Source organism: Rutilus rutilus (assembly GCF_951802725.1).
Source record: "Rutilus rutilus genome assembly, chromosome: 23".
NCBI classification, from domain to species: domain Eukaryota; kingdom Metazoa; phylum Chordata; class Actinopteri; order Cypriniformes; family Leuciscidae; genus Rutilus; species Rutilus rutilus.
Genome location: NC_140233.1, coordinates 12232504 through 12247469, shown reverse-complemented (window position 1 = coordinate 12247469; position 14966 = coordinate 12232504). Strand labels below are relative to the sequence as shown.

The 14966-nt window shown below is 39.0% G+C and overlaps 1 protein-coding gene across 2 annotated transcripts in view; it reads right to left on the bottom strand.

Annotated features, from left to right (window-relative positions):
* Positions 1–14966, bottom strand: part of hipk3a (homeodomain interacting protein kinase 3a) — a 38268-nt gene that overhangs the window by 5183 nt on the left and 18119 nt on the right. Inside the window, exons 3-14 of one of the 2 annotated variants that reach the window (XM_084397840.1) lie at positions 11614–11737; positions 5016–5135; positions 4784–4870; positions 3994–4178; positions 3744–3903; positions 3521–3644; positions 2927–3048; positions 2663–2781; positions 2410–2571; positions 1813–2109; positions 1268–1414; positions 917–1173 (exon numbers count right to left, since the gene is read on the bottom strand). In XM_084397840.1, coding sequence (XP_084253966.1) covers positions 917–1173; positions 1268–1414; positions 1813–2109; positions 2410–2571; positions 2663–2781; positions 2927–3048; positions 3521–3644; positions 3744–3903; positions 3994–4178; positions 4784–4870; positions 5016–5135; positions 11614–11737 — 1904 coding nt within the window. The remainder of the gene's footprint in view (positions 1–916; positions 1174–1267; positions 1415–1812; positions 2110–2409; positions 2572–2662; positions 2782–2926; positions 3049–3520; positions 3645–3743; positions 3904–3993; positions 4179–4783; positions 4871–5015; positions 5136–11613; positions 11738–14966) is intronic. The other variant, XM_084397841.1, reaches the window with a different exon arrangement.

The window sequence follows — 14966 nt, the reverse complement described above, 5'->3', positions numbered from 1 at the left end:
TCCAATCCAAACTTGTGTCATGCAAAGTAAACTTTCACACAACACACACACACACACAAAACACAAAGGGAGATGATACATTAACGTTAAATGTTTTTTTACTCTTTAAAATGTAACTTTTATTCAGCAAGGACACATTAAATTATTTAATTTTATAAATTATTATATATATTTTTTATGCTGCTCTTTTGAACTTCCAATTCATTTAAAAATTCTAATTAAAAAAGCATCACGATTTCCACAAAAATATGAAGCTGCACAACTGTTTTCAACATTGACAATAATAAATGTTTCTTGAGCAGCAAGTCAGCATATTAGAATGATTTCTGAAGGATCATGTGACACTGAAGGCTAGAATAATGATGCTGAAAATACAGCTTTGCATCACAAGAATAAATTACATTTTAAAATATATTAAAATAGAAAATAGCTTTTAAATTGCAATAATGTTTTACAGTACAGTATTACTGTTTTTATTGTATTTTTGATCAAATAAATGCAGCTTTGGTAAAAAAAAAAGAAAAAAAAGAGACTTTTCAAAAACATAAAATATGACCAAGTCCAAAATTTAAATGGCAGTGTAGCTATCTGCAAAGTATTGTTTGCATGAAGCAAACTCCACCAGCAGGAATTACACCTTTCAGTAGCAGTTTAACAGCACGGAAAGATAAAAGGTTGATTTAGATAACGCTTCAGCTCAGATGAACTCAATGCCCCATAAACTTCCATAGTAACAGTTAAATTTGTGTTGCTTTTTACAATCTGAAGGACAAGTTGAAATTATTTTCTGTAATAATCGACAGCCTGTATCAAACCCAAAACATTATTTCAAGAAAACATAGGCAACAACTACCATTTCACTTTCATAAAAACTTTATAAAAACTAGTTATTCTTCAACATATGGCCGGTCCATACCTATGTGGTGCTCACTGTTGGGATGATGGTTATTGTTCAGCACTCTCATGGGCGGCACCACCACGGTCCTCACCGCAGGTTTATTCAGCCTTGTGTCAGGGTGTCCACGCCTGGCCTGGGGTTCCTGGTTCTGGTTCTGATTGGTCAGGAAATGTCTTTCGGGGAAGGGGCTGTCGTGGGGCCCTAGGGAGGAGTCTGAAGGGGGCGAGCCGTCTACCGTTTCACACCCACTTTCATGGCCGTCATCTTCTGATATACTGCAGTAGGGCAGAGGAGGGAAAGAACATCAAAATACATAGAGACTCAACCTCACCTCACAGTTCTACTGGTGTTGAATATAAAATGCCATACCTGCTGGGTCTTTTGCATGGAGAAGGGCTGGATTGTGCCGAGGCTGAGGAGCTGGTGCTGAGACTGCTATCGGGACTGCTGAGGGAACACACTCGCTCCATGTTCAGAGAGCCTGTGCATGCTTCACACTCTGGACTGCCCTTACACCTGTCGAAGACACATGCCACTCAATTTAGCAACAAGAGCCATATGTATGCAAGCTAAAAATAGCATTTTATTTCCCTGAAATCTACTTACGTCAGTCAAGATGTTTTACACCAAAACAGTCATAAATTAGATTTACATAACCATTTGAAACCTCTCACTGAATTAAAAAGGGTGTATTTGCTTATGCGGCTTTAAGAGTTCTATATGCAAATTACTTATGTTATGATTGGTTAATCTATTTGCAAGTCACACTGAATACTGAATATACACTACTTTTCTGTTGAAAATAATTTAATTGTTTTATTTAGCATGGATGCAATAAATTGATTAAACATGACTTTTGGACGGTGATGAATGTTGATTTGTAAACGTAAGTGCATATTGAGGGTTAAACTCACTTATTAAGAGAGCACCTCTGTGCTTGTTCCTCTTCATCTGTGCTGCTGCTTATACTAATAACGCTAACCACCGGACTGGGCGACTCTCTGATGATGATAGACTCTCGTTGCTGATTGGCCACTGCTGCCTTATAGCACCCCTCTTCCTCCACCTGCTCCGGTTCCTGCCTCACTTGGGCCTGCACTGCTCTGTCAGGAGAACTCTGCTGTTGCTCCGCACTCACCATCCTGTTCGCCATCTTTGGTGACGGACACACTGAGGGCTGTGTGTCCGTGTAGTGCGAGACATTCATACTCCTAAAAAGCAACAAGAATGAATACATTTATTTCAACTCAAATGTTATGGATCCTTTTCACCTTTCCGGGGTTCTCAGAAGCAGAAGTCACTATAGTAATATTACTAATTATTACTAATAGTCCACTGTAAAATGAATAAACAAAATAATGTTAATAGCTGCGGAAGTGAGTCACAGTCTGTGAAAAGGATCCATTGAATCAAAACCGAATTAAACTCTAAAAAGAGTATCATGAGTTTTGAATAGAGGCCAAGGCATCTCACTTTTGAGACCCTGCCAATGACTGTAGGCTTTTGCTCACCTGTTCTGGCTGGGTTTGTTCCTCTTGTTAGATGCAGGCTGAGGCCAGACCACATGAGCGATGCCAATGTTTATAGGCTGATGGGCTGACACAGCCATTTGGCTGGGAACAATAGCCTGGGTCATCACCGAACTGTAATGGCTGCTGTGTGGCCGCACTTTCCTTTAACAAAGAAAACAACGGTCACCAAAATGCTCAAGAGGTTATGTCAGCGCATGATATTTAAGGGGCAGCTCCTTCTTGATGATCTTACCCCCAGTCTCCTCTCCTCTGCTGTCCAACGACAGTATCGGATGCCAAGCTCGTAGCAGGTGGTGGGACCTGCTGCCAAGCTGGCACTAGGATCTGTGGAGTTCTGTTGGACCACGGCTGCTGAAAGGTCAAGAAAGGACAATGCTGAACCTTTGTAATGTATCTTGCTTCGTGTTAAATATCAAAACTGGTACGTCAAGATGGATAACAACCCTTGGCTGATTTCCATTATTTTTCCACAGTATCTTGTGAAATAGGCATTTACTTGTGCTATAACTCCTGGTCTCATGGGTAAGGGCTGAATAGCTGGGGCTTGGGTCACCAGAGGAAGAGTGTTCTCCATTCTAACCGAATATCCTCCTGGCTGATTTGGGTTTGAAGGGATTCCTGTAGAGTCAAACAACCAAATTAACGTCTCCATGTGGTTTCTGCCAAAATAAAATCCTGATGGTTTTAAAATGAAAAAATTAAAATACAGCCATAAATATAAAAATGTACATTTTTATAGTTGTACTGTAAAAATATTATTAATCATTATTGTTATTAAATTATATTTATTTTTATTCTACAGTGAAATATTTGCAATATGTCTTATTACTAAATAATGGTAATATTTCTTATTTTGCTTAATATTTTAATTTAGTAGTAGTAATAATAACAATAGTCATTTTATTTTAGAGTACAATTATAATTCATCATTTTATAGTCATATTGATATATAAAAATCACAACACTTTTGCCCAAATTGTTGTGCCCTACAATCAAGCACTGCAAATCCTTGACCTTTTTTTTTCATATACATTTTTTAAAGATTAAAAGTGCCCTCGTGCATCCCACTAGAATGTGAATATTCCAGTACCTTGAAGAGCAGGAGGGCATAGAATGAGCGCCTGCTGAAAGGAGTCGTTACACCCAAACTGGGAACTTCCTGTCTGGATGGGAATTCCAGGATGCACCACAGGTGGAGCAGACGGCGGCAGAGTCTAAATGGAAAGGTAAATAGATTAATCTCAGAAATAATCTGTCGTTGTCTTCTTGCTTGCACTTAAACCCTGAGAACTTTTCAGAGCATGCTGTTTTACCTGAGAGTGGACAGATGGCATTTTGTTGAAGGCGACAGTGATATTTGGAGCACTTGGAAGAGTCACAGGCTTCATGAGTGGGGGTGGTTTGTTGCGGTTGAGAGTATCGTAAATGCTTCTTGAGTGACACACATCCATGATGTGGAAACAGGACTGGACACTGTTGGAGACACGGAAACGATTTCTCGAGAATGGCCACACAAAATAGACAACAGTCAATGAAATTGCCATTAAAAATGTCTGGACATACTGGTTGCAATGGGGGAAATCCATCAGGTGCTGCATAGTGACAAAAGGGTGAGTAAGTGCATCTGAAGGGGCGATTCTCTGATCGGCATCAATCATCAGCATCATCTTCAGCAGGTCCACGAATTCTCTCCTGTCAGCTTTCTCCGCCAACTGGTCACAGCCCTCCATGTTAAGCACAAGATTCACCTAATAAATCAATAGAAATAAAATACAAATACTTAAATACATTAAAACAATAAAAACAATTATTATCATTACTTCTACCACATACAATAATAATTTTTTTTTTTTTTTTTTATAATTATATATTACAATACAAATATTATATAATTATGTATTAACTATATTATTATTTTATATAATTAGAACTAATTACTGTTGGTTATTATTGGTCAAAATTATCATTACAAACAGTATTAATCATAGTAATAATTATTGTTAATATCAATAACAACAGGGGGAGGGTGTTGTGAGATTTTGTGCTCATGCACGGCTGCACGCTAAGTCGGAGCTGAAGAAGCTGGCTCAAAACCTCACAACACCCTCCCCCTGTCGGTGATTGGTTGGAACACTATTTGTTTTGGTTTTGAGTGGTTGGTGAAACCAATTGTTTTTGTGTGCAGATCTCAGAGCCTAGGCTGCCTACAGAGACGCGTTTTTTTGACGGCATGCTTATGGGGCGGGCAGCTAGCGGATCGTTAGGAAAGATTAGATGAATGTGATAAAAAAAAAATTGGGCCTGAAATCACTGATACAACCTTTAAAGCTAAGCAAGATTAATGAGGTCTTACATGTCCAATGTCATCCAGACAGCTAAAAATGTACTTCCTCGCCTCCTTGGACTTCAGTCCTGTTTCGGTCTCATGTTCTTCAGTCGTCTGCAGAAACAGGAAGTGTGTTTGAAGTCATTACATAAGAAATTCACATCAAAACTTTATGCGGAGCAGACAGTAACTCAATCCAGAGAGATATGCTGTTTATGACAACAATGTCTGGTTAAGTGGATGAGAAATAGACCCTTGCCTTCAATCTCCAGGTGGCGTACGGTGAATCGGACTCCTTGCAGAAGAATCTGGCTGTCTTCGTCCCCACATTCAGAAGCTGCTCACCTGGCAACCCTTGAGTTTGAGAGATGTAACGAATCTGCAGAGATGTTTTCAATATTAGTGGATTTCTGATAAAACAAGTAAATCCATTTGAAAATCCCTCATGACATAAATCCTTTGATTTACAAAGCATGACAAGATGATGATGGTACTTTTCCACTATTCCAAGAGGAAGTAATTCAAGATAAGGCTGGTCAGGAATAGGCAGGTCCCTATGAGTGGTATGCAGCAGGGGAATTGTCTGCCAAAATACCAATGAACCATTCAGAATGGTATTTTGTCTTGACAAGTATATTTGTATCACAACCCTAGTGCATACGAAAGATAAATATGGCTCAAATTTATTCAGAAGGAACAAATATTTTAGATATCACCCATGATTGTGCATGTTCAGGATAAAAAAAAAAGAACATTAAAAAAAAGAAGCGTTTCAAGAAGTTACAAAGCACAGGGCGATATCAATCGACAAGAACCAGCAAAACCAGCTCTGATATGCACAACAAAAGAGACAAATATAAGCAAATAACTTCTTCAGTTGTTATTTCAAGCTCTCAGTTTCATCAGCTTCATGAAGGCTAAGCTCGGCGAGCTCAGCGTTTAACTCTCAATACAGAGCGCAGTATGGGGTCTTCTGCTCCTCAGGGCTTTATTAAGATGCCAAGTCAAGATGCTGGCCACTCTTTCTGCCCACAACAGATGTCAAACCTCTCACACCGCACAGACTTCATGCAAGCCAACGCAGGGCAAAATGTGTTCTTTACCATTTGGTTGACGCTTTTAATCCAGATTAATTTATAGTACACCACCTGGCACCTACAGAATAGTACATGGACGATTCCCATCAAGCAACTTGAGGGAAAAGGAAAGTTTAATTGGAAGTGAATGACAACAGGGTCAGAAATGAACCATGGGTCATCGTAACTGCCACTGGAGGTGATAAAATAATATCCTGAATGTGACAAAAATGCTTAAAGTGTAAGTTGTAGGTTAACCACCACAACCAATTAATGTGTAAATTAAAGTGCTCTATATGTATATATTTAATTATTTCTGTCTTAAAATGCGTTAAAATAACATTTATTGGGGTTTCTTCAAAGATAGCGTGTTTTTTCAGTAACTGGGTGATGACGTCAATAAGAGGAACTCGCAACCCATACTCTGCTAGATTCTTACTGTATTATGGCTATTTGGAGAACGACTGAGGATGTGGGAAACCATCAAATTCTTTATGGACCACAGCCCTACAATTTTTAACCGGTCAGGCGTGAGAGAGGGGAGGAAATTGCCAGGACCCATGGCACTCAAAGAGTTATTAATGCTTGGTGTGAGGAGAATGAGTGGAGGGTTGGCCAGGTGTCCTGGTGAGTAGCTACGTTAGAGCTAGTCTAGGCTAGCCTGGTGCAAACTTAACCCGGATAAAATAAGGGAACAAGCCAGTCTTTTCAAAATCTTGCCGTCATGTAGAATAGCAAGGAGGGACAACGACTGAAGACATTATTTACTTACATGGTGTCAGTCCAAATCAGAGCTGTAGAGATGCACACACTGCACAGGCACCAATCGCTAGTCTCATCGACGCCTCAAACGTCATGTAATACCCTTCCTCAATCCACGCTTTATCAATTTCTCACGATTTAATTAGCGATGTTTATTGTCAGAAAAGAAAAAGAGAGATCGATGTCCCCATCACTGTGTTTGTGTGGGCTATGCCACCCAATGGAATCAGCAGTGGACAGTATGTGCTGCCGTGAGGTGAACGCGTTTTGCAGTTTAGTGGAACAGCTCGACCTACGACCGGCTGATCTGACGTGCCTGAACCCGTTTGTTTTGCGAATAGCTTATTCTCATTTCAGGCAGGATCACGGTCCCCTTGAAGTCAGCACACACGAGTATGTTTACAGTTGAGTTATTTTATCCATAATTTTTTTTATCAAATAAAACATACAACCAACTTTTCTGTAGTTCTGTAAGGCATCTATAGCTTTCAAAGAAATACAACATTGAAGAGTACCATACTTAATGCATGAGTAATTACATTTAGCTGCTAGCGTACTATTGACTATGCCGGTAACTCTACTAGTGAGTTCCTCTTATGACGTCACGCCCCATCTAGTGGACGGGAGCGGGAGTACTTAAAACCACTAGAAAAAGTGCCAACTTTTCATATTATATTCTAGCATGGCAAGCCAGACCTACATCAAGATGTTGGGTCTGGCAACTCACCATAGACACGGCTCAATCCAAGGGGCGCGATAAACGGCTGTCTTTCAAATTCCCTCTGCACGCAATAGGACAGCGCTTCAACCAACCAGAGCGTTTTCCCAACAGCGGAGCTAGTTGATAGATTCAACTTTTGGCAAAACTACGAACACATCTTCCTTTTTTTAAGAATGACTTAATTCTAAGTCATTGTCTAGTTCTATGCTCTTTTCTCAAAGAAAAACTTAACTCCAAATCCTCCAGAGTCACAGACAAAGCCGATTCGAAGCCCATTCTTTGTTTTCAAGTGGCAGGTAACCGTCGCAAATCTGTCGTCATATGTTAAGCCCGCCCCGCCTACTCTATACACGACGTGATTGGCCTGACCCAATTTAGGTTTTTGCAGCTCGAAAGTCAATGGAGAGTTGCTAGACTGCCCTGGCTGCAAAATACATTTTGCTGCCGCTAGGGTGCGTCTAGATTTCTAGGCTAATTATATTCAGCATTTTGGTATAAAAAACAATGGTGGGCGGTTCTTATCTTTATGTTTAATAAACACATTGCATTATCTTCATGAAAAATGTAACCTGCAATTTACACTTTAAATTTACAATGTGAGTGTGAAATAGGGTTGGGCGGTATTACGGTAATATCGGATACCGCGGGATCTTAAAATAGCACCGGTATCAGTTTCAATACCGTCATTACCGGCACTTATATAGCCTATAATATATATAATTTATTTATTGCCTAAAAAATGCTTATGTGTGGTTGCAGTTTGGCAATATTTCTGGTTCCAACCGAATGAGAAGGGAGAGGCGGTAAATACAAGAGATGTAAACACCTCTAACCTAATGTCGCATCTCCGAAACAACCGCCCACTCACTGCTGCCAGGATGCATTTTGTTCTCGAGTTCATTAAATAAGCGCATTAAGTTTCGTATTTGTTAAAATATTATATCTTTATTGATTATGAAAAGTGAACGGCACAAATAAGATGGGATGCATCGGGAGTCAGACGATTTGACCACTTCAATAAATTTTGTTTTGTAAAAGGCCTCTTTAAAACGAATTTCGTTTTGTATATATTGTTTCTTAATTTTAATAAATTTTTCATCAACCAGTTGCCTGGATAATCATGACATGATGGGCATGCCGCGGTCACTTGCATTGAAATCTCATAAATTAACCGAAACTCAGTGTAGGCTATGCCTCACAGACATGACAAATATATATAAATAAAGCTTGAAATTTATTTAAACGAAACAATTAAAAACGAAAGAAATAGGCTACTCACTGATTAGGCTAAGTAATCCATGATGTGCATTTCTCTCTAGGCGCGTTCATACGGAGATGCGATCATCAATTTCATTAAACGAAACCATTCAAAACGAAAATAAATAGACTAGCCTACTCTCTGTAATCCATGATGTGCATTTCTCTCTATAGCGTTCACTACGGAGATGCCGATCGTCAATTTCTTTAAACGAAACAATTCAAAACGAAAAGAAAAAGGCCACTCTCTGATTGTGTAATGATGTGCATTTCTCTCTATATGCGCGTTCACTACAGAGATGGCGATCGTCAACTTCCATCTTTGCAGAAAAGTTTTATTAATAAAAATCAATGGACACGTGTCACCGGATTACAAAGGCACTTCTTGCTTTTTGCACGCACACAGATATTATGTTGAATAATGGTGGGCTCGGGCTCATAATAACAGTTAATGCCGTCGGCCGGACTCAGACACAACGTGCATGGGTTGGGCTTGATTTTTTTTTTTTTTTTTTTTTTTTTTTGCCCGATCTGGCATTCCGTTTCTTAACGGTGTAGGCACAAGACAACAGTTTGGTGACGCCGTCTGAGCCCATTATGTCATCATTTTTAATTAGTCACGGTAATACCGTATACCCCGGTAAAATAGGGAGGAGGTTTGATGGTATCAAAATTCGAATACCGCCCAAGCCTAGTGTGAAAAGCCCCATATAGTGCATTTCACTGATATTTTGCTACCTAATATTTGACACATTTAAATTAATTCTAGGCGTAAGGTACGCGTTTAGTATTAGTTTAATGTTTCTCAAGTTTTCATTCAGCCTTTTGAACTTTCTAATGATCGAAGAACCCTGAAAAGGTTTCAACAGTTTCAACAAAAATTAAGCAGCATAACGGTTTTCAAAATTGACAATAAGAAAAGTTTGAGCAGCAAATCAGAATGATTTCTGAATAATCATGTGACATCTGAAGAGTGGAGTAATGATGCAGAAAGTTCTACTTTGCCATCACAGGAATAAATTACATTTTAAATATTAAAATAGCAAATATTTATTTTTAAATCAAATATTATTCCCCAATGCTACCATTTTACTGTGTTTTTGATCAATAAATGCAGCCTTGGTGAGCATTAGAGACTTATTTCAAAAACATAAAAGAAAAAGATCTAAGAACCCCAAACTTTTGAAAGGTAGTATATCTAGTGCATCATTAACAGCTACTTACTGTAATGTGGATGTTATTATATATATATATTCACTTACAATATTTAATTTAATTGTTCATGCAGATAATTTGTTTCAAATAATTAATAGAAATTGAAGTAGGCTATTTAAAATAAACAGACAACACAGTGTGTGTTAACAGTTAGAAAACAATTAAAGTGATTGTGAAAATCAATTACAGGGGAAAATATTGCCCTCGGTATTGGTCATTCAGTCAACAAAAGCACTGAAAATGCATTTCCAGACATGACCAATGACCTTAAGACAGCCTTGTTTCTCATTTGAATAGTTTTAAATAAGTTGTCTGACTAGACTAAGGTTTGTAGTAATAGTCTCTTTGGTTTTCATCTTTAAACATTATGCTACATCACTCCCTTTTAACTACCTAGATTTGTTTGCCAAAGCACGCTTTTATAAATCTATGACGGTAACGAGCGATGACTTCATAACGCAAACAACATCACAAAGGCATTAACAGTGTTTGGTTAACCATAGCGCTGTCTTTTTAGGGAAAGCAGGAGCAGTCCAACCCCACCAATGCATGAGTCTCTGTGTAACAACACCATTGTTCTTGTTGCCTTGGGAAACCGAGTATTACTGGTCAGTGAACTCTTCTGACGTTCGCCTTCAAGCGTGCATCTGTTGCTTCTCAGAAAGACTGTGTCATAGTGGGCCTCTACCAGTGAAAGCACAAGCCACCACAAAGCCCTCTTTGGCTGCTCGCTCTCATTCCTCTTAGTCTCTTCCTCTCTCGACTATGACGCCACCTCTCCTTTTACAAGCGCTGAGGCTCAACACCGCTGTGTTAAACAAGCAGTGTTTATGGCATCTTAGGGGTGTTATAGTGACATGATCGGGTTGCCAAAGCGCTGCACAAACACAGAGAGCGCGCTGAAGTGAGAACCTGCTGATAGTGCAGAGGGAGAGGGTGTGTGTGCGAGTGGGGCTTTTGGTTATAAATACATTCTGCTGTGTGGAGTGGAACTGGACCCATTGCTGGCACTGACAGGCGGCCCGAGAGTTTGTGGTCAGCAAACCCAGTCCAGCTTACTCTGACATAGCCAGCTAGTTTTGCTACTGACATATGTGACATTTACACCACCTCCGACAACTGGTTTATCGGCAGCACTGGTCCATGGTGACCATAAATGTGCTCACACATTTGAATGTGTGCAAATCATCTTTCAGGTTACGTGTCCATGATAAAATCTGTAGACATTGGGTTTTCTGTTCTTGTTTGTGGGGAAATTAGGAATTCTGCAGAATGGATTTGAATACTACATTCTCAGGATGATTAATTAAAAATATTTCATTAAATATTTTTTATTTTATGAAGGTAAACCCAGGATGATCTCTAAAATGAAAAAAATAGAATCTTTAATCTAAAATCTAAAATCTTTCAGATCATCCTGGGCTTACCCTAATAAAATTACATTTACTTAAATTAAAGTTGTTTTAATTAAAGGGGGGGGGGGGGGGGGGGGGGGTGGATCTAGATAACTCAGTTTTCCAAAATCCACTATTGGTTAGTCTCTATCTAGCATGCTCTTCACAGTTTGAGTTTTGCAACACGACTGTTACGACGTTGAATTCAAGTTAAAATTGTCTAGCTTTTAAAAACATGTCAGGAGACCCCTAGACCCCGTTCCATTATACTGTATGTATAGTTTTGCACAACCCTGCTGCTAATTATTTTCTTTTTTGTGAAGAAAGACTTACACTGAGGATAAAAGCAAATGATGTCATACTCTACCACACATTAGCATGGCCCCAAAGCAACAAAGTGGGTCATTATCCGAGATCACTGCCTTATCTTACCTGGTCATACTCCAGTGCTCCAGGATAAAGTGGCCAGCCCAGGAAGAGCTCAGCGATGACGCAGCCAAGTGACCACATGTCTATGGCCTCACAGAAGGGTAAGCCCAGGATGATCTCTGGAGCCCTGGAACACATTATCAGAAAATAATAAGAATTAAAGGAGTTGTTACCTTGACAACAGGCTGTTGATTGAAAATAGTGGGACACGCAATTACAAAAGCACCAGAGAAGGAAGAAGATGCATTTGTTTGGATGAGCAAAATGCTACAATTTAAATCATGCAAATCATTATGATAATGTCAAGATGATTTATACACATTTAAATGTTAAACGTAACATTTGACGTGATGCAATGACACAGACTGCGTAGTTTTGGTTTGTGACATCTATGCAAGTCACGTCTCGCGCTCTTTAAGCTCAAGAGTCATGTTTTGTGTCCATATTGATATAATCTCGAGTCTAATGACGCAGGGCTCCTGTTCTGATGCAGCGAGAGTCTGCTGTTGGATCGGGGTTTTGACGTCAACGGGCCCATACACATCTGCTACCGTGACAACCGGAGGGAAAGTGCTGGCTGCCTAGCGACAGATGAGGACGGATCTAAACACCTAAACTGGATGATGACAGAGTCGAGGAGTCTGATGACACAATTAACCCTGGTCATCATTAATAATCAACTACAGAGCAAACTCCTCATGCACAGTTGCTAACAAGCTGTGCTGTTTGTCCGAGCCTGTTGCTCCTCGATCAAGCGTGTAGCACCTAAAGTTAAAGGGGACACAGTTAAAACAGAAACTTTTGCCACATCTATTGATATAGGAACACGTCATGCTAGGTCACTAGTAAGCGACTGTAACTACCAACAGGACACTACTTATGCGGTAACAAAAGCCGCTGTGAATAATTCACCGGTGGCTTGGCAATGTGAGACTACCTTTTTAAATTCGAAACTTTGAAATTAAGTTACAGTTAAGGTTTCCATTATTGCCTGTACATTTAGGCCATTCTTAACCAGCTCAGTCTTCATAGTCAGTGGTGTTGCAGAAGCACATGCTGTGATTCATTTTGAGCTGCACAACCCATTATTTGCACGTACGCATTATATGATACATTATAAAAAAGGAATCACAGCGTGAAACAAACACACTGCAACGCTAGATATATTTGGCCAGCTGTCAATGGACTGGACTGCTTTAAGTTATTCATATGCAAGACTAGAGGAAAAAACGTCCGGCCAGATAATCTTGTTAAGTGTGAAGCTACATTCAATTGTTTACAGTTGAAAGAAAAATCCAATAATCTTAAGTAACTTGTGTGTTCCTGGAATATCCAATCAATAAGCATGATAACATGTAATAATAATAATAATAATAATAATAGATAATGAATTATATATTATAATAAATAAACTAATTTAATAGTATAGCTAAGCCCAGGCAGAATCTGCAGTCATTTAAGTAATAGCCTAATACCAATAATAATAATAAGTTATTTTTATTTATAAGAATCTTGTTTGTATTATAAATTTATTAATTTATTCTAGGTATATTAAATTATCTGTTATTAGTAATAAATCGTTTAATATAGGCCGCCTAGACAGAGTACACAGGGTTTTTCCTTCATATTTTCTCCACTGGTTATAAAAAAGAAACTTGCAGAACGGGTTTAAACATAATAAACTGTGGTAAATGGAGCTAAGAGTACTAAACTCTTATTGATTATGCTTTAAGCTACTAAACTGGGAAAACTATTAAACAAACAAACAAACATTTATAAATCAGCCTGCACATCCATGTGGGCTTGCATACGGCTTTCCTGTAGCTCAAACAGTAGAGCGTTGGCGTTCCCAACGGAACCCAAGGTCATTGGTTCGATTCCCAGGGAAAGCAAGAACTGATAAGAATGTAAATGTGTACCTTAAAAATACAATGTAAGTCGCTTTTTGAATAAAAGCGTCTGCCAAATGCATAAATGTAAATATAAGCCATTTTTCATAAACTGTCCAGCACAAACCATCTACATCATTGTATAATATGAAATTACCATGGCACAAAATAAGAATACAGTTGTTGAATAGGCTAAAACTCTACAGACAGCTGTTGTTTCAACAGAATAACTACAGTTTCAAGCACGAGAGGCTATTTTTTGCCCTGGTAACGGTATGGCTTAGCTGACAGTACAAACATGAGTTTGTTTGGCTCTGTGACAACAAATAGAGTGCTCTATATTCTGCACAAGATCTTATGGCCTAAATCCTAATAAACCTCCAGCATAGTGATGGGAAAAGTGACGAAATCCAGGGCCTAACATAAGTTAAACCTGATAATACCACACGCTCTGGCTACACAGGGGAGAAATCCAATAGCAAGGGGCACTGAAGGACGAGAGGGTATTAGGCCAGCTAACAAACCCTAAACCAGGGGTCGTTTGGCATCGGACCAAAAAAAAAAGAAAAAAAAAAGTCATTGTCTGTCATTGCCTTTGACAGACTGTTACAGTGTCTTTTGTAACTGGTAGTGAGCTGTTACTCTGTGTTAAATCCTGTATTAGGACAGTCATTAACAAAAAGCCACATTTGTGTGGCAGTGTCTGGGTTTTGCACTGGATAAATTAATAAAGCAGTAGTAACATAACCTGGCAAGTATCTTAATTCACCAACTTGCAACACAGACCGTCTTAATTTGCTTGTTACACAATGGAGCCTAACTTATTGTAATAATTATTTGACGTAGCCTACTTTTGGGTACGCTATTACGTCGTGTGCTGAGAGTGATGTTAACATTTAAGCTAGCTGGGGAGAGAAAATGGCACTATGAAAAGAGTCTAAAGAGGAAAGTTGACAGCGAAAATAGGGAATACAAAGTAGTATGGAAACACAACTATGAGTTCATCCTACCTAGTTTTGTGAATGCAAAGCCGATGTGTCTTATCTGCAACGAAGCGATCCACAGACTCTTTTAAATGTCTGTAAGAACTTTTCAAATTTCAAACTTTCTCGTACTTTTATTTTGAAGGCAAAATCACTAAAGGTGAAGTGATTGTGAGTAACCGTTGCTTGACAGATCTATTTCAGAACCAGCCGCTATCAAAATAAACTGGCTGCGGGCGCGTGCCAGATTTTATTGCTGGCGGGCCTGTTGCCGACCCCTGCCCTAAACGCTAACATGGTAATATTTTATACTGCCAAATTATATCGCAATTGGGTTATGTTCCAAAATAATTTCAAGGTTTTAAGACTATTTAGTTATATCAATGTGGTTTTGCAGATCTTTAAAAAAAAAAATTCCCAGCAGCCCACAGTCAGCAGGAAGTCGCATTTCAGTTGAAAGAATCAGGGGAAGTTACAGAAATCA